The sequence below is a fragment of the Pogoniulus pusillus genome, chromosome 42 (genome assembly GCF_015220805.1).
Source record: "Pogoniulus pusillus isolate bPogPus1 chromosome 42, bPogPus1.pri, whole genome shotgun sequence".
NCBI lineage: Eukaryota > Metazoa > Chordata > Aves > Piciformes > Lybiidae > Pogoniulus > Pogoniulus pusillus.
Genome location: NC_087305.1, coordinates 4,856,314 through 4,874,872, shown reverse-complemented (window position 1 = coordinate 4,874,872; position 18,559 = coordinate 4,856,314). Strand labels below are relative to the sequence as shown.

Below are 18,559 nucleotides of genomic sequence, written 5' to 3'. Positions count from 1 at the left end.
CCAAGAGCTGCCAACCCCCCGTTTGGCATAACCCTTGCAGCTAGGCCATGAGCTGGGATCAGTTTGCAGAGGTCAGAGCCGTTTGCAGGATGCTGAGAGCAGGGAGCTGCAAGCCTGGCACTGCTGTGGGCAGGGGACCCCTTCCCTTGCTCCACAACCCAGCAGCTTTGGGAATAGCTACCCCCAAAACCAGACCTAAACCCCCCCCCAAACACACACACACAACCCCCAGCCGCCCTGCCTAGCCAGAGCCAGTGGCTGTGCTCCCCGTGAGAACATACCCCAGGGGTGAGCAAGCCTCCAGTGCCAGCCGCTGAAGGTGTGCCCGGGGCACCTCAGCATCACAATGAGAGAGGTGAGGCAAGAGCTGAGCCAGCCCCGAGTGTGCCGAGCTGCACGTCCCTGCCTCTTATCAGCCACATCGGGACCTGCAGAGAGCATTCTCCAGAGCTCCTCCAACAAGTGCAAAGCAGGCTCTGCCCCCAGGCCTCCTCCTGCCTCTCTCTCTTCAAGCCCCACGGCCACCTGCTGCCCAGCAGCCCTTCGGATCCCTCCTTCCCCACTGACTCACCAGCAGCTCCCACTGACTCACCCCTCTCAGCCACCTCTCCTTTCCGTGGCCTCTGGCTCTTCCCCTGCTCCTTTGGTTCCCATTGACTCATCTCTGCTCAGCCAAAAGTTCATCCTCCTCTTGCTGTTTTCATCCTGGACTCTTCTGGTCATTTTGAGTCCCCCTTCTGCCAGTGCCTGCCCTCTTGCTCACCAGCACCACACCACCTGGAAGGTGCCCAGAGCAGGGCAGCAAGGCTGGGGAGGGGCCTGGAGCACAGCCCTGTGAGGAGAGGCTGAGGGAGCTGGGGGGGTGCAGCCTGCAGCAGAGGAGGCTCAGGGCAGAGCTGATTGCTGCCTGCAGCTGCCTGCAGGGAGGCTGGAGCCAGGTGGGGTTGGGCTCTGCTGCCAGGCAGGCAGCAACAGAAGAAGGGGCCAGAGGCTGAAGCTGTGGCAGGGCAGGTTGAGGCTGGAGGTGAGGAGGAAGTTCCTGGCAGAGAGAGTGATTGGCACTGGGATGGGCTGCCCAGGGAGGTGGTGCAGTGCCCATGGCTGGAGGTGGTGCAGCACCCATGGCTGGAGGTGTTGCAGCCAAGCCTGGCTGGGGCACTGAGTGCCATGGTCTGGTTGGTTGGGCAGGGCTGGGTGCCCGAGGAGGAAGACGCAGCAGAAGATGCCAACCAGGGGGAGAAATGGAGGTGGGGGGAGGAAGGAATCTCCTGCTCCCAAACTCTCCCTGGAGTCTCAGGGCTTGGAAATGCTGCTTCTGCACTTGCTGGAGAGTGCTTTTGGGAGCCATAAGCTCCCCAGCCTGTGGGGTCCTCACCAGGATGCTCCTTGCAGCTCATGGGGGATGCCGATCATAGAATGATAGAGCCAAGCAGGGTGGCAGAGAGCTCCAAGCTCACCCAGCCCAGCCTAGCCCCCAGCCCTGCCCAACCAACCAGACCATGGCACTCAGTGCCCCAGCCAGCCTTGGCTGCAACACCTCCAGCCATGGGCACTGCACCACCTCCCTGGGCAGCCCATTCCAGTGCCAATCACTCTCTCTGCCAACAACTTCCTCCTCACAGCCAGCCTCAACCTGCCCTGACACAGCTTCAGCCTCTGGCCCCTTCTTCTGTTGCTGCCTGCCTGGCAGCAGAGCCCAACCCCACCTGGCTCCAGCCTCCCTGCAGGTAGCTGCAGGCAGCAATCAGCTCTGCCCTGAGCCTCCTCTGCTGCAGGCTGCACCCCCCCCAGCTCCCTCAGCCTAATGTTGATGCAACCAACTCCTCTGCCACAATTCCTTCACACTCCCCATCCATCCCAGCATCCAGGCGGATGGAAGGGTTTTAGGGATGAGCCTGGAAGGCCTGGGAAGTGTAAGAGGAAAGCGATTTGGGGGAAGACAGAGGCCCCCGGTGGCGCCCGCGGTGCCAGCAGGCGTGCCCAGAGAGTGGAAAATTCCTGCCCGTTGAGTCGGGATTGTGGTTCAACAGGTTTTAGTCCCAACCCCTTCATTTGTGTCAGTGCAAAAACTCATCCCTAGGGCATTTGTTTGGGTCACATGGAGGGGGGGAGCGTATAAAAATGAGTCCTACCTGTCCCGACCAGTTAGCAGCACACAGGAAAGAGAAGGCAGCTGCTGGGATCGGACTGGAGAGCTGCGGGACGGTGAGGAGCCAGGGCGCGAAGGTAACCGAGCTGCCCCCCGCCCCCTACCGCAGCCTTCCCTTCTTTTCAGCCCCGGGAGCGGCCAGGGCTGGCCCCAGCGATGCCAGTGGGATATGAGGGAGCTGAAGGCTTCTCCTTCATGCCAAAGAGCTGGGGAGGGATGCAAAGGGGAGGGGGGAGGTGAGGGATGGGGAGGTTTGGGCTGCGGCTTTAAGTGCTGCAGGTTGATCCCAGCCCCGTGGCCTGCTGCAGGCAGAATTCCAGCGTGGCTGGGGGTGGAAGGGACTTATGGAGATCATCCAGTCCAACCCCCACCACACAGCCCTGCTAGAGCAGGGTCACACACAGCAGGTGGCAAGGTTCCTAAATCAGCCCCTTGGGAATGCTCTCAGCCCCTTGGGTGTTGCTAAATCAGCCCCTTGGGTTATGCTCTCAGCCCTTTGGGTGTTGCTCTCAGTCCCTTGAGTGATGCTCTCAGTCCCCTGGGTGATGCTCTCAGCCCTTTGGGTTATGCTCTCAGCCCCTTGGCTGATGCTCTCAGTCCCCTGGGTTATGCTCTCAGTCCCTTGGCTGATGCTCTCAGACCCCTGGGTGTTGCTCTCAGCCCTTTGGGTTATGCTCTCAGCCCCTTGGGTGTTGCTCTCAGTCCCTTGGCTGATGCTCTCAGCCCCTTGGGTGATGCTCTCAGTCCTTTGTTCCCCCTCACTGCCCCTTTGCTCCCCTTCAAGCTACTCAGGACTGAGCTGCCAGACCCTGATGGGGCTCTGTGGGGTATGTTGGGGGGAGCAGTTGGGGTCTAACGAATTTCCAGTAGCCAGGGTGGGCAGAGAGGAGGATGCTTGGGCAAAGAGGAGGGTGCAAGCCCCGTGTGGCAAGACACCAAGCAGCAGTGGGGCTAAGAGCCTCCCAGCACGGGGCAGATGCCACCAAGCTGCCCCATGGGAACTGAGTGGGTCAGGCTGGTGCCTCTCCACGGCTGCTCATTGCTGCTTCAGCCAGGAGTGCTGCTATCTGCTGGCAGGCAGCCAGCAAGTCCATGCAGCCACCAAGAACGCTGCCCTCAGCTCCCTGCCCGCCTCGCTGGCAGGCTCCTGCTGCCCGCGGATGCCTGGCAGAGTGATTGGCAGCCTGTGGCTGGGAGCCGTTGGGCTAGGAAGTGGTTTTAGGGCCCTGGAGGCTGTTTCACAAGCAGGGGCACAAGGCAGAGCTGCTCTTCTGCAGGCCAGGGCTTGCAGCTGGGCTCTGTGGCAGGAAAAGGGGAGACAGAACAAAGGGGGGCAGAGCCTCAAGTTGTGCCAGGGCAGGTTGAGGCTGGAGGTTAGGGAGAAGTTGTTGGCAGAGGGTGATTGGCACTGGAATGGGCTGCCCAGGGAGGTGGTGCAGTGCCCATGGCTGGAGGTGTTGAAGCCAAGCCTGGCTGGGGCACTGAGTGCCATGGTCTGGTTGGTTGGGCAGGGCTGGGGGCTGGGTTGTGCTGGGTGAGCTTGGAGCTCTCTGCCAGCCTGCTTGGTTCTATGGTTCTATGAAAAAGGAAGGGGCAATGCTCCTGCTCTGCCAGCTGTGAGCCTCTGCCCTGTTCTGGCACCCCCATGCCCCCTCTTCTCCTGCCTTTCAAACCACCAAGGCAGACTCAGGCAGCTCCTCCTCTTCCTCACCCTCTCCTTCCCCTTCCCAGGTCTTTCCAGTGGCTGTGGGACCCCAGAAGCTTTTTCCCCACCCAACATTGCTTCTTCCCCTCCCTCTGTTCTCCATCCCTCCTGGAGACAGTTGCCTAGGAACAGGCTCCCTCTGCTTTGATTTTCTAATTCATTCATTTTCCTTCTTTTTTTAAAGCAGAGATTGGTAGGCCCCCACTGTGCCCCCCCCCAGCCCCCCCAAAACCCTGCACCACTCTGGCTGAGCCATTCTGGGCCCCCCCCCCCCATCCAGAAGGATATTGAGGAGCTGGAGCAGGCCCAGAGAAGGGCAACAGAGCTGGGGAAGGGTCTGGAGAACAGGGCTGGGGAGGAGCAGCTGAGGAAGCTGGGGAGAAGGAGGCTGAGGGGAGACCTTCTGTGCCCTCCTGCTGGGGACAGCAGCACTGGAGGCAGGACTGGAGGTGAGGTGTGAGCAGAGCAGAGCTAAGGGGCACAATCCCCTCTCCTGCCCTGCTGCCCACACTGCTCTGCCTGCAGCCAGCACACAGCTGCCTGCTAGGCTGCAGGAGGGCACTGCTGGCTCCTGGGGAGCTGCTCAGGGACAGCAGCACTGGAGGCAGGACTGGAGGTGAGGTGTGAGCAGAGCAGAGCTAAGGGGCAGAGTCCTCTCTCTGTCCACCCCCTCTGAACAGTCTCAACTCTCCCAGCCTGTCCCCATAGGGGAGGTTCTCCAGCCCTCAGATCACCTTTGTGACCTCCTCTGGACCCACTCCATCAGTTTGATCCAATGGATCCCAGCTGGAGGGCACAGCAACCTTGCCTGCCTGGATCTCAGCCCCTCAGTTTTGCCCTGACCCAGTGTCTGGCTGTGAAAGATCTTCATGGAGAGCCCCAGATGCTCCTGAGGGTACAGGAGGGGAAGCTCTGCTGGTGCCCTAGGTTGGCTTTTACAGCAGCACAGAGCTCCTCCTGGCATGAAACATTTACAAACCCAGTGCTGAGCCCCTGAAATTCCACAGTGGTGTCAATGGCAGGAGAAGCTCTCACCCAGGGGGTATCAGGTGGCTTTGCTTCAGGGCTGGGAGATGGGATCCAGGTTGAACATGAGCCAGCAGTGTGCTCAGGGGGCCAAGCAGGCCAACAGCATCCTTGCCTCAATCAGCAGCAGTGTGGCCAGCAGGACCTAGGCAGTGATTGTCCCTCAAGGCTGGGGTCAGTTTTGGGTCCTTCATTCTGTGGAGGGTTGGAGCAGGTCCAGAGAAAGGGAATGAAGCTGCCATCAGTGCCACCAGGTCCTGCTCCTCAGGGCTGCTCTCAGCCATTCCCCACCCAGCCTGCAGTTGCACTTTTGGTCTTGCACCCACCCAGGTGCAGGACCTGACACTTGGCCTTGTTGAATGCCCTGAGGTTGGCCTGGGCACAGCTCTGCAGCCTGCCCAGCTCCCTCTGGATGGATCCCTGCCCCCTAGCAAGTGGCCTGTGCCAGCTGCAGACTTGCTGAGGCTGCACTGATTGCTCTGCCCGTGGCACTGACAAAGGTGTTCCACAGGGCTGGTGCCAGCCCTGACCCCTGAGGGACACCACTTGGCACTGCTCTGCAGGTCTCCAGAAACCTGTGGCCATGGCACTTGGGGACAGGGTTTGGTGGCTGTGGTGGTCTTAGGTGGGAGGTTGGACTCAAGGATCACAAAGACCTTTTCCAACCTCAGCCCCATGGTTTCCTGAAACAGAGGAGTGCCCTTAAGTGGCTCCTCATGGGTGGCTCCAGGGTGAGGCTCAGCACCACGAATCCCCTTGCACTTCCCAGCAGGAGCCAGGCATTGCCAGGAGGTGGCTTTGCCATCAGCTGCCTTTGCCAGGAGAGGAGCCCAGGCTGGACTCTGCTCCAGCCTGACGTGTGCAGGCACACTTGATCTGGTGACAAGAGAAGGAGGGGACAGCTCTGCTGCCCTTCCTCACCCTGCAGCTCACGGGAGGGAAGCATTGCCCAAAGAACATGTGCCAGGGGGCTGGGAGCTCTGCTGCCTGCCCTGCTGGTGCCCTTGCCTGCAGGGAAAGCTCTTAGCCCGAGGGTAAGGTGCTTGGAGCAGGGGACTGGCACCAGGAGACCTTCCAACCACCCTGGCCAGCTCCTGGGGCTGAGGGGAGGTTGTCGTGGGGGAGCCCAAGCTGGGCTTTGGTGAGAGGGATGGGTCTGTGAGGGCCCTTGGCATGCACCTGCCCATCTCCTCTGCCCCACAGGGTGCAGGTGGTGGCACGGGAAGGGCAGAGCTGGCAGGGGCATGGCATGGTGGTGGGCAGAGCTGCTTGGCAGATAGCAGACAACCTCCTCCCTACACACGGACACCTCCTGGCCACGCAGGACTCCCCTTCCCAAAGGTGCCCCCGGCGGGGGGGTGGGGAGCAGGGGGAGCCCGGGCAGGGGGTGGGAGGTGAAAGCCACCCTCAGGAGGGTTCTCACAGAGCTCTTCTGCCCTCTCCTTTCAGAGCCTGCCAGGAGCAAGCGATGGCATCCCACGGCAAGGGCAGCCCCGCCGGGAAGATGAGCGCCATGGCACGCAGCCTGTGAGTACCCCCGGCCTGGCACTGCCCCCTCCTGCCTCCCAGCTTGCCTGCCTCCTGCCAGGGACTTTGCTCTTTGCTCCTCTCTGTCACGCTCCACTGCAGTGTCTCCCTCACTCCCCGTGGAGAAGGTGGAAGATTACACAGGGCTGAGGGCAGGGCAAGGCCAAGGGAGGTCTGTGGTGGTGGCTCCAGGGCTTGCTGGTGGGGGGGTGCCAAAGTGTCTCCTGGTTGCCAGCTGAGTCTTGGTGGGGCTCTGCCAGCGTGGGGAGGTGTTGGCTTGGTCTGTCACAGCCCTTCAGCCCCTTGCCAGGTGAATGATGCTGACTCAGCTTCGTTTGGAGAGCAGGGAGGTGGGGAGGGGGTACTGGTGGGGGTGGAGGTGGGGAGGCAGTAGAGTGTTCGTTGCTGCTCCAAGGGGTGGCTGGAGAAGGGAGTTTGCATCCCTGCATCTGTCCTCTGCACTGCTGCTGTGGCCAGAGGGAGCAAGGGCAGGGATTGTGCTCCCCTGGACCTAGCACTGCTGTGCTCCAGGGTTGAGGTTTGGGCTCCTCACTCCCAGAAGGACACTGAGGAGCTGGAGCAGGTCCAGAGAAGGGCAACGAAGCTGGGGAAAGGTCTGGAGAGCAGAGCTGGGGAGGAGCAGCTGAGGGAGCTGGGGAGAAGGAGGCTGAGGAGAGACCTTCTGGGTCTGTAGAGCTGCCTGAGAGGAGGTTGGAGCCAGCTGGGGTTGGGCTCTGCTGCCAAGGAACAAGGGACAGGAGAAATGGCCTCAGGCTGCCCCAGGAGAGGTTTAGGTTGGATGTCAGAAGAAATTCCTTCAGTGGAAGGGTTCTCAGAGCCTGGCACAGGCTGGTGGTGGAGGTCCCATCCCTGGAAGGGTCCAAGAAACCTGTGGCCATGGCCCCTGGGGACAGGGTTTGGTGGCCACGGTGGGCTTGGGTTGCTGGTTGGGCTCAGTGGTCTTGGAGGCCTTTTCCAAGCCAAACAGGTCTCTGATTCCATGGTGGGGGAGCAGAGAGGCAGCCTGGCACATTGCCCCCTTAGCAGGGCTGGGTAGGGGCACTGGGAGCAGCTGGGAGGGGTGGAATTGCCCCTGGCATTAAACTGCAGAGAGTGAGAAGGGCACAGCTGGAGCAGTGCCCACTGGTGAGGGCAGAACTCCTTCACCCCACGCTGGGAGGGGCAGAAGGAAGGAGGGTGCCAACAGGGGTGCCAACAGGGGGGTTGCTGCCAGCAGTGGAGCTCCCCAGTGTGACCTCAGTGCTCAAGGGTTGGGTCTGGAGCTCCTGGCCAGGGAGTGAGGGCGATTAGGGAGCAGATGGAGCCTCTGGGATGAGCTCGAGAGGCTTAAATCAGAGCCAGGGCAGCAAACGGCCCCTTAATTACAGCCCCTTAATTACAGCCCCTTAATTACAGCCCTGCCAGCGGCCCCGGGGAGGGCAGCAGCTGCCTGGCAGCTGTTCCGTGGGCAGCTGTGCCATGCTGTGGGCAGCTGTGCCATGCAGTGCCAGGGGCAGCCAGTCTGCATGCAGCTGTGCCATGCTATGGGCAGTTATGCCATGCTGTGCCAGGGGCAGCTGTGCCATGCCATGAGCAGCTGTGCCATGCTATGGGCAATTATGCCATGCCACGGGCAGCTGTGCCATGCTATGGGCAGCTGTGCTATCGGTGCCACCGGCAGCTGTGCCATGCTATGGGCAGCTGTGCCATCGGTGCCACCGGCAGCTGTGCCATGCTATGGGCAGCTGTGCCATCAGTGCCACCGGCAGCTGTGCCATGCCATGGGCAATTATGCCATGCCATGGGCAGCTGTGCCATGCTATGGGCAGCTGTGCCATCGGTGCCACCGGCAGCTGTGCCACGCCATGGGCAATTATGCCATGCCACGGGCAGCTGTGCCATGCTATGGGCAGCTGTGCCATGATATGGGCAGTTCTGCCATGCTGTGCCAGGGGCAGCTGTGCCATGCTGTGGGCAGCTGCAGGATGCTCTGGGCAGCCGTACGATGCTCCGGGCATCCATGCCAGGCTCTGCCACGCCGTGCCATGGGCTCGCTGGGAAGCAGTGGGATGCAGTCAGTCAGCTGAGCCTCTGCTCCTCCTCCCACGGCAGAGAGGGGCCGCGAGTGGCACCCACGTGCTCCACAGGCGCTCTCCCGAGCTCCGGTGCCCTCCCTCTGCCTCCTGCCACCGGCTCTGTCCTCCTGGCAGAGGGGCCTGTGTGCCGTGCCCCCAGCCCACGCCGTGCCCGCAGCCCGTGTCGTGCCCCCAGCCCGTGCCGTGCCCGCAGCCCACGCCGTGCCCGCAGCCCACGACGTGCCCGCAGCCCACGCCGTGCCCACAGCCCGTGCCGTACCCGCAGCCCGTGCCGTGCCCCCAGCCCGTGCCGTGCCCGCAGCCCACGCCGTGCCCACAGCCCATGCCGTGCCCGCAGCCCACGCCGTGCCCGCAGCTGGTTGCGCCTGCCCCGCGGGTGACAATTGCGCCTTTGTCTGGGCTGGCTGGGAAGGGGCAGGCTGGCACTAGGGCTGCCCAGGAGGCTGCCAGGCAGTCTTTATGCCACAATTGGGCACCTGCTACACGAGAGCAAACAAAGCCAAATCATGCGGCTGGCAAACGAGCTCTGCGAGTCCCCTCCCCGTGACCGCTCCACGGAGCAGAGAAGCTGAGAGCTGCAGCTCAGCCGCGGGCAGGAGCTGCTCACGGTCCCGCTGCGGGCACCCGGGCAGTGCCAGCGGCTGCCTATGCCAGGCGCCAAACCCCAAAGGCTTTCCCCCTCCCCGCATAAGCGACTCCATCACCTCCTTCTGCTATGGAGAGAGAGATCCCCGTCCTGCGAGTTAGGTGAGGAGGGGGGTTGGCACCGGGGATGCCAGGCTGGGGGTGCCACGGGGAGGTGCCAGGGGAGGCGAGTGATGAGGTTTTGCCGCCGGCTGACGTGGGGGTTGCATCAGTGCCAGGCGTGCCAAGGGCTGCAGGCCAGCCTGGTGCCAGCGGGAATGCAACGGAGAAGAAGGAAGGGAAACTGGGAGAGGATGGAGAGGGAACTGGGAGGTGATGGAAGAGGAACTGGGAGGTGATGGAAGAGGAACTGGGAGGTGATGGAAAGGGAAGTGGGGGCCGAGCTTAGCCTGGCTCAGCGGAGGAGATTGGAGGGGCTGGGGGGGAGGGGGGAGGAGGAGGAGGAGGGGTGGCAAAGGCAGCTGAATGCCCAGGCGAGGCTGGCAAAGCATCACATGATGTGGCTGCAGGGGCAGAGCTCCCAGGCCAGCCCCACGCTGCCACCCTGCAGGGATGACTCTGGGATTCTGTGGAGGGTGGCAGAGCCGGGGGTGGGGGTGGGGTGGGGGGAGCAGCCCTGGGGGTCTGCGGGGTGAAGAAGGAGCTGCTGTGCTGCGGGCTGGGGTGCCAGGGCAGTGCCCCAGTGCGTGGCTGTGATGGGGAGCACGGAGGGATGGGGGCAGCCCTGCAGCACCCTGCCCTGGGGGAGCCAGGCCTGCAAAGTGGGGCGGGGGGTGCGGTGGGGGGCATGGGAGCAGCGGTACGAGGAGGAGTCTCCCCCAGCATAGCCTCAGCCTCGGCCTGGCAGCACCACAGATGGCCCAGCTGAGACCCCCCCGACAATGCCCAGGGGCTGGCAGCCCACCTGGGCCACAAGGGGAAAGATGCCCGGGACGGGGGGGGGGGGCAGGCAGAGGGTGAGGCCCTTCCCGGAGGGCAGGAGTGGGAGGGGAGAGAGGTGCTGGAAGCAGAGGAAGGATGGAGATGAGGTACAGGAGGAGGAGGATGGAAGTGAAGATGCAGGTGAGGATGGGGGTTGGATGTTGGAGACAAGGCTGGGGGGGGAGCTCATGGGTAAGGGAGGGGGGTCCCACGCAGGGGTGGGTTGGGGGGCAGGACGGAGACACATCCAGGACAGGGTAGGGGGCAGGATGGGGATCCCACGTGGGGCAGGATTGGGGTGGGTGGCAGAACGGAGACCCCTGCGAGGGGGGGGGGGGTCTGGAGGCAGAACGGGGGTCCCACGCAGGACAGGATTTTGGGGGGGGGATGTCAGGGTGAAGGTCTCATGCGCGGCACTTTGAAGTCTCCTGACGCTGCTCCCCCTCCCGCAGCCCCCTCCTACCCCTGGGTACCCCTCCCCCCCCCCACACTCCCCTCCCCAAAATCTTTCTCAGCCAATGGGCGGCTGCTGGGGGGGGGGGGGGGGAGGGGGTCAGGGGCGGGGCCTCGTGCGGGGGGGGGGCGGGGGGAGGGGTGGGGGCCGCTTGTTTTTTGTGAATGAAAGGCGGGGCGGCCGCGGCTGCAGCTCCGCGCAGGGCTCCGCGCAGCGCAGCGCAGCGGGCCGCGGATGCGGAGAGCCGAGCGGCCGAGCCGCCGCTATGGGCCCCCGAGCCCCAGGCCCTGAACCGCGCAGCGCGGAACACAACCGCGCAACTTGCGCCGTGGCCATGTCCGGAGGGAAGAGCCCGGCCCCGGCCCCAGGGACTCGCCGCTTCGTCTCTGTTGGTGTAAGTACCGCGGACACCCCCCCCCCGCCCCCGCCCCACGCACACACTCCCAGCGCCTCGCTCCGCACCCCGCTCCGCTTCCGCGCATCCCGGCCGGATGCTGCGGACGGGGACAAGCCAGGGCCCGGCCCCTGGAGCCAAGCGTCCGCCGCCGCTTTGCAATGCCCTGCGCCCCCGATCTGGGGGCTCCGAGCACCCCCGGGCCCCTTCGCAGCGCTCCGCACTTTCGCGCTGGCTTCTCCGAGCCCCCCCCCCCCGCCCCGAACACTCTTTGCAATGCCCCCCGCGCCCCCGGCCCGGCTGCTTCCCAGTCTCCTTGCGATGGGTGCTCTGAGCAACCCCCTCCCGACCCTCTTGCAAAGCCCCGCACCGCCGACTCGGGTGCTCCTCAGCCCCCACGCAGTGCCCCGCACCCCTGATCTGGGTGCTCCGAGTACCCCCCAGGACACCCTTGCAATGCCACTCGCTCCCGGCTTGGGTGCTCCGAGCCCCCTTGCAAAGCCCCACACCGGCTCCCGGTTGCTCTACAAGCCCCTTACAACGCCCCACACCCCCGATCTGGGCGCTCCGATCATCCTCGACCCCCTTACGAACCCCCTCACCGGCTCCCGGTGCTCCCAATCCCCTTTGCAAAGCCCTCACCGGCTCCCGGTGCCCCCAACCCCCTTGCGAAGCCCCTCACCGACTCCCGGTGGCCCTCAGCCCATTGCAGATCCCCTCACCGGCTGCCGGTGTCCCGGAGCACGGCGTCCCCTATCCCGGTGCCGCGGCCGGGCCCGCTGTGCTGCAGCCCGGCTCGAAGCTCCGCTCCCGCACCGCCTCCCGGTGCCGCGGCCTGCACAGCCCGAGCAGGGGGAGGGGGCACTTGGATGCCCATTTCCCACCCCACCCCAAAGCTCTCAGGAAGGTCACGGGGGCGCTGCTGCGGGTTTTTGGGGGGCATCGCTGCCGGTTTTGGGGGGTCATTTCCCGCCGGTTCAGGGCTTGTGCCCCCCACGGTGGGATGCAGGATGGAGGATTTTTATCCGGGGGGTTGCTAGGCGACAGCTCCCGGGGTGATGGAGCCGTTGCCACGGCAACGACAGGCTGGGCAGCGCGGAAGGAGCAGTGCTGGGGGTCTGCTTGGGATGGGGGTGGCAATTGGGCCGCCTGTGGTTTGAAGGGGGGAGGGGGCTGCGACGGGCGTGGAGAGCAGAGCTGGAGGGGGCAGATGAACTGCTGGCTGGAGGAGCCCTGCGCCCCTGGGAGGGGCTTTTGCTGGGGGTGCACACTGAGGTCGTGGTGCTTTGGGTGGTTTCTTGCTCTCCGGTGGGTTTCAAGTGGTCCCTAGAAGGGTGGTGGTGGGGAGAAGGTGAGGAGGGGGCTGTGGAGATGGCTGTATGAAATTGTCCCTGCAAAGGAGGTTCAGCCCCATCTGCATGAGGGGAGGCTGCTGAATGTCCCCAACATGCTCTATTTGGAGCCCACATTCTGTGCCCACTGCTGTCCTCCTCTTCCTCCCTTCCTCACAGGCGCTGCTGCCGTTGGCATTTGTCCCTTCCTGCCCTGGGGACGTTGAACTTCCCATGCAGGTTCCCAAGTCCTCCGTGCTGGGTGCAGGCTGAGCTCCCCACACAGGGCAAGCTTCCAAGCTGCAGTTGTCATCTCCATGTGCCTTTCCTCCCCCCCTCACCCCATCATCCACCATCTGAATGAGCTCAGCCAACTTGGGAGCTGGGCTGGCCCTAAAAATAGCTGCAGTGAAGCTCCCTGAGCACCACCAACCCTCCCCCCCGCCCCCCCAGCCCAGGAGATCCGAGCAGAGCTGATCCCCAGGAGGAGCAGGGGCTGGGGATGGTGGTGGAAGGGGATGCATGAGATGGAAATGAATTTCCAGGAGCTAGCAGGGAAGGAGGCAGCTTGCCCTGGCTCCTTTCTCACCATGCAGAGCCCATGGAGGTTGATGTTCCTGGTTCCTGGCTGTCAGGAACTGGCCTGAAATTGTGCCTGGGGAGGTTCAGGTTGGAGATGAGGAAAAATGTCTTTGCTGTGGGAGTGGTGAGGGATTGGCACAGGCTGCCCCGGGAGGTGGTGGAGCATCCCTGGAGATGAAACCTGTGTCCCTGGCACCTGGGGACGTGGTGTAATGGTTGTGGTGGGGTTGGGTTGCTGGTTGGAGTGGATGAGCTTAGAGGGCTTTTGCAAGCCTCTCTTCCATGGTTCCCTGACTCTCAGCAGACAGCATTGCCTGCACCCTCTGCGTGGTTTGCAGTGACAGCTCCTTGGAGAAGTTTTGCTAACAGGGTGAGAGGCCTCAAGCTGCCCCAGGGGAGGTTTAGGTTGGACATCAGAAGAAACTCCTTCACTGAAAGGCTTCTCCAAGCCTGGCACAGGTTGAATTCCCATCCCTGGAGGTGAAGCTGCAGAGATGTGGTGCTGAGGGCCATGGCTTTAGCCCTGACCCAAGCGATTCCATGATCACATCTAAGCCCTGGCACCTAAAGCCACCTGGATCCGTGCCCCCTGCCTTTGCCTACGCTTGCCCACGGGGCTTGTGTTGCAATCCTGCACTGTGCCGAAGCCTCTCAGGTGCCAGCTCCTGCGGGCTGCTGTCCCAGGTGTGCTGAGGGAGCCTGCGCACGGGAGGGAGGTGCTAACATTGGGAAGTCCTTGTCAGGCTGCTGCGTCCCTGCTCCCCGTGCAGGGCTCCGTTGCCATCGTTACCGGGAATTTTTTTGCTCCCTGAGCTGGTTTTATTATAGCAGCTCAGGAGGCTGCTGCCAGGAGAAGGGAAAGAGAGGGGGGCAGAGGATGAGGGTTTGGGAAGTTCAAGGAAATTGAGATGTCAGAGGAGGTGGTTTGGGGGTTTTGGTTTGGGGGTGGGTTTTTTTTGGGGGTCCTTCTCCCCTTTTCTTAATGTCCTCCCTGCTTTTCCGCTGGGAATCTGATCAGCTGCTGGCTGAGTTAATTCTGGCTGATGGAATGCCTTGGAAAAGGCAGGGGGTGGCACATCTGGACACATCTGCTTGTGGGATGCGAGTGCTTCATGGCAGCTTCACCCCCCCCAGCACCAAGCTCCCTCTCGAGGGGGTTTGGATCATGCCCGGTTGATGCTTGGGGCCATCTTCCCAACCCCGATGGTTGCTGAGCATCCTGAATGTGCTGAGCTTCCCCCTCCTGGGAGAAAGGAGCAAGAATCCCATCCGGGAATGGGATGGGGAAAGCAGGGGGAGGACACACATGGAGCCAGGCTGGCCTGGAGGATCAGCCCTGATGCTCCTGGGAGAGAGAGGCTGGCAGTGCCCAGCTGTACGCTGGGTCGGGTGGATCTGGAAGGTTCCTTTGCAAAATGCTGGGGAGGGAGAAAGGGGAAAGGAAGAAGTGTAGGGGGGGGAATAAACAACCACCAGCAGCAAAAAGGGAATGAGGAAGAAGCTTCATCTCACATGAACAGGCATGAGCCAGGGCTGGAGGAGGGTGGGAGCCAGCGCAGGGCATGTGTCTGACGCGGGCAGAGCCACGCAGGCTGCCGCCGGGACATGAAATTTTAAAGGGGACTGGAGCTGGGGAAGGAGCTGGCAGGGGAGGAGGGGGGTGGGCAGCTGCCTTCACCCGCTGCTGGTGGCTGCAGAGCTCCCCTCGTGCTGCCAGGAGCTGCCAGCCTTCAGAAGCAGCAGCATCTTCTTCCTGCACCCTGCCCCACTCCTCCTCCTCCTCCTCCTCCTTGGCATCCCACGCCTTGCGTCTTGTCCTTGCCACCCCCAACCTCTCCTCTTGCACCCCCTCCCAGGTCCCAATTAATGGATTCTGACATGGATTATGAGAGGCCAAACGTAGAAACCATCAAGTGTGTCGTGGTTGGGGACAACGCAGTGGGCAAGACTCGGCTCATCTGTGCCCGCGCCTGCAACGCCACCCTGACCCAGTACCAGCTGCTGGCCACCCACGTGCCCACGGTGTGGGCCATCGACCAGTACCGCGTCTGCCAGGAGGTGAGGGCTGGGGGTGGGCTGGGCAAGGAGGAGGAGGGGCTGAGGGCCATGGATTGGTGGTGATCTGGGCAGGGATGAGGAGGAGCTGAGGACAATGGTTTGGTGGTGACCTGGGCAGGGATGAGGAGGAGCTGAGGACAATGGTTTGGTGGTGACCTGGGCAGGGATGAGGAGGAGCTGAGGGCCATGGGTTGGTGGTGATCTGGGCAGGGATGAGGAGGAGGTGAGGGTCATGGGTTGGTGGTGACCTGGGCAGGGATGAGGAGGAGCTGAGGGCCATGGGTTGGTGGTGACCTGGGCAGGGATGAGGAGGAGCTGAGGGCCATGGGTTGGTGGTGATCTGGGCAGGGATGAGGAGGAGCTGAGGGCAATGGTTTGGTGGTGACCTGGGCAGGGATGAGGAGGAGCTGAGGGCCATGGGTTGGTGGTGACCTGGGCAGGGATGAGGAGGAGCTGAGGGCCATGGGTTGGTGGTGACCTGGGCAGGGATGAGGAGGAGCTGAGGGCCATGGATTGGTGAGGACCTGGGCAGGGATGAGGAGGAGCTGAGGGCCACGGGTTGGTGAGGACCTGGGCAGGGATGAGGAGGAGCTGAGGGCCATGAGTTGGCAAGGACCTGGCACTGCTGGGTTAAGAGTTGGGCTCAGTGATCTGGAAAGTCTCTTCCAACCCAAAGGGTCCCATGTGTCTGTGAACCCCACGGATGCCTCCTGGGAACCCCAAGGAGATGGAGCTGCCTCCTCACAGGGGAATTCTGGGCTGCTCCTCCATGCCCAGCAGCAGTGGGGCTGGGCACGCTCTGGCAGGGCTCAGGGGCTGGATGGTGTTTCTGTCCCCACAGGTGCTGGAGCGCTCCCGGGATGTGGTAGATGATGTTAGTGTGTCCCTGCGCCTCTGGGACACCTTTGGGGACCACCACAAGGACAGACGCTTCGCCTATGGCAGGTGGGAGAAGGGCACAGCCTTGTGCCACCCTGGGCAGGGCGCGGGGGGCACAGACGATGGAGTCGCCTCCATCACCAAGCTGGGACCTTGACCCTCCTCTCTTCAACAGGTCTGACGTGGTGGTTCTGTGCTTCTCCATTGCCAACCCCAACTCCCTGCACCACGTGAAGACCATGTGGTACCCAGAGATCAAACACTTCTGCCCCCGTGCCCCTGTCATCCTGGTGGGCTGCCAGCTCGACCTCCGCTACGCCGACCTGGAGGCCGTCAACCGGGCACGGAGACCCTTGGCCAGGTGGGGACTGCAGTGCCACGGAGGTGCCCGTGGCTGCCCAAGGCTGTCTCCTCCTTGTGCATCTGAATTGGTCTCTCTGGTGCCCGATGTCTCTTTCTGGTGGTGCTCAATGATAGGACGAGGGGCAGTGGGCACAATCCTGTGCCCGGTTTGGGGCTCCCCAGTTTGAGAGAGATGGAGATCTGCTGGAGAGAGCCCAGTGGAGGCTGTGAGGATGATGATGGGAGTGGAATATCGCTGCTGTGGAGAAAGGCTGAGAGCCATGGGGCTGGTTAGTGTGGAGAGGAGAAGGCTGAGAGGGGATGTGAGCAATGCCTGTGAATAGCTGAGGGGTGGGTGTGAAGGTGCAGGTGCCAGGCTCTGTTTGGTGGTGCCCGGGGATAGGACAAGGAGCAATGGGCACAGAGTGGAACCCAGGAGGTTCCGGCTGAAGATGAGGAGAGAGTTATTTGGTGTGAGGGTGCAGGAGGCCTGGAGCAGGCTGCCCAGAGAGGCTGTGGAGTGCCCTGGTGGGGAGAGATTAAACTCCACCCCCCACCCCGGGCCGCCTCGGGATGCATTCCTGTGTGCCCTGCCCTGGGCGATGCTGCTTGGGCAGGGGGGGAGGGGTTGGCCTGGCTGATCTCCGGAGGTCTCTTCCATCCTCTACCTTTCTACGCTTCTAGGGTTGTCTCCTTTCTTTTTCAGGCCGATCAAACCGAACGAGATCCTTCCCCCGGAGAAGGGGAGGGAGGTGGCCAAGGAGCTGGGCATCCCCTACTACGAGACGAGCGTGGTGGCCCAGTTCGGCATCAAGGACGTCTTCGACAACGCCATCCGTGCCGCCCTCATCTCCCGCCGGCACCTGCAGTTCTGGAAGTCTCACCTCCGCAACGTGCAGAGACCTCTCCTCCAAGCCCCCTTCCTGCCTCCCAGGCCCCCTCCGCCCATCATCATCGTCCCTGACCCCCCCTCCAACAACGAGGAGCGCCCGGCTCACCTCTTGGAGGACCCCCTGTGCGCGGACGTCATCCTGGTGCTGCAAGAGAAGATCAAAATCTACGCACACAAGATCTACCTCTCCACCTCCTCCTCCAAGTTTTACGACCTGTTCCTCATGGACCTGAGCGAGGAGGACCAGCAGGGCGCCGCGGGGCAGGGCTTGGGGGCGGCGGGCGGCGAGCGGGGAGCGCCGCACCCGGAGGAGAGGCACCACGGGAGGGATTTCCTCCTCCGAGCTGCCAGCTTTGATATCTGCGAGAGCACCGAGGAGGCCGGGTCCGGCCAGCGAAAACCGTGCCTTAGAGCCTCCACCAGCGACGGCATCCTGCGCGGCGAGCGCTACGGGCAGGGGCAGCGGCGGGGCAGGGACCTCTCCTCCTGGAGCCGAGCGTTCGCCAGCATCCAGGAGGAGCTGGCCGAGGATCCCTTAACTTACAAGCCCAAACCCATGGTGGTGGTGAAGATGGAGGCTTCCATCCAGCCGGGGCCCTTCCGGGCCGTGCTGAAGTACCTGTACACGGGGGAGCTGGACGAGAAGGAGAGGGACCTGATGCACATCGCTCACATCGCCGAGCTGCTGGAGGTCTTCGACCTGCGCATGATGGTGGCAAACATCCTCAACAATGAGGCGTTCATGAACCAGGAGATCACCAAAGCCTTCCACGTCCGGAGGACCAACAGGGTGAAGGAATGCCTGGCCAAGGGGACGTTCTCAGGTACGGCTCCGTGGTGCCCAGGGAGAGGGTGAGGGGGGCAGGGGGTGGGGGTTGAGGCGCAGGAGGGTCCCGTGGGAAGCTGAGGAGGGATTTTTTTTTTCACTGTGTTCACAGAGTCACAGAGCCAAGCAGGGTGGAAGGGAGCTCTAAGCTCACCCAGCACAACCCCCAGCCCTGCCCAACCAACCAGACCATGGCACTCAGTGCCCCAGCCAGCCTTGGCTGCAACCCCTCCTGCCATGGGCACTGCACCACCTCCCTGGGCAGCCCATTCCAGTGCCAATCACTCTCTCTGACAACAACTTCCTCCTCACCTCCAGCCTCAACCTGCCCTGCCACAGCTTCAGCCTCTGTCCCCTTCTCCTGGCCCTGCCTGCCTGGCAGCAGAGCCCAACCCCACCTGGCTACAGCCTCCCTGCAGGTAGTCGCAGCCATCAATGAGATCACCCTGTGAGGGTGACAGAGCACTGGAACAGGCTGCCCAGGGTGGGCTGTGGAGTCTCCTTCTCTGGAGAGGTTCAAGAACCATCTGGATGTGTTCCTGTGTGATCTGTTCTAGGTGATCCAGATCTGGCAGTGGGGCTGGACCAGATGACCTCAGATCAAGAGAGATATTGAGGTGCTGGAAGGTGCCCAGAGCAGGGCAGCAAGGCTGGGGAGGGGCCTGGAGCACAGCCCTGTGAGGAGAGGCTGAGGGAGCTGGGGGGGTGCAGCCTGCAGCAGAGGAGGCTCAG

At 62.9% G+C, this 18,559-nt stretch overlaps 2 protein-coding genes across 5 annotated transcripts in view; one reads left to right on the top strand and one right to left on the bottom strand.

Moving 5' to 3' along the window:
- The window catches only part of PEBP4 (phosphatidylethanolamine binding protein 4), a 140,991-nt gene extending 129,225 nt beyond the window's left edge, over nucleotides 1-11,766 (bottom strand). For 2 of the 4 annotated variants that reach the window (XM_064175613.1, XM_064175615.1), the window contains exon 1: nucleotides 11,640-11,765. The gene's annotated coding sequence lies outside the window, so the exon portion shown is untranslated. Of the gene's footprint in view, nucleotides 1-11,599; nucleotides 11,617-11,639 lie in introns of those variants that run through there. The other 2 variants (XM_064175616.1, XM_064175617.1) reach the window with 2 other exon arrangements.
- The window catches only part of RHOBTB2 (Rho related BTB domain containing 2), a 14,528-nt gene continuing 6,673 nt past the window's right edge, over nucleotides 10,705-18,559 (top strand). Inside the window, exons 1-5 of the mRNA XM_064175611.1 lie at nucleotides 10,705-10,917; nucleotides 14,687-14,888; nucleotides 15,730-15,833; nucleotides 15,943-16,128; nucleotides 16,816-17,825. Coding sequence (XP_064031681.1) covers nucleotides 14,697-14,888; nucleotides 15,730-15,833; nucleotides 15,943-16,128; nucleotides 16,816-17,825 — 1,492 coding nt within the window. The 5' untranslated portion in view covers nucleotides 10,705-10,917; nucleotides 14,687-14,696. The remainder of the gene's footprint in view (nucleotides 10,918-14,686; nucleotides 14,889-15,729; nucleotides 15,834-15,942; nucleotides 16,129-16,815; nucleotides 17,826-18,559) is intronic.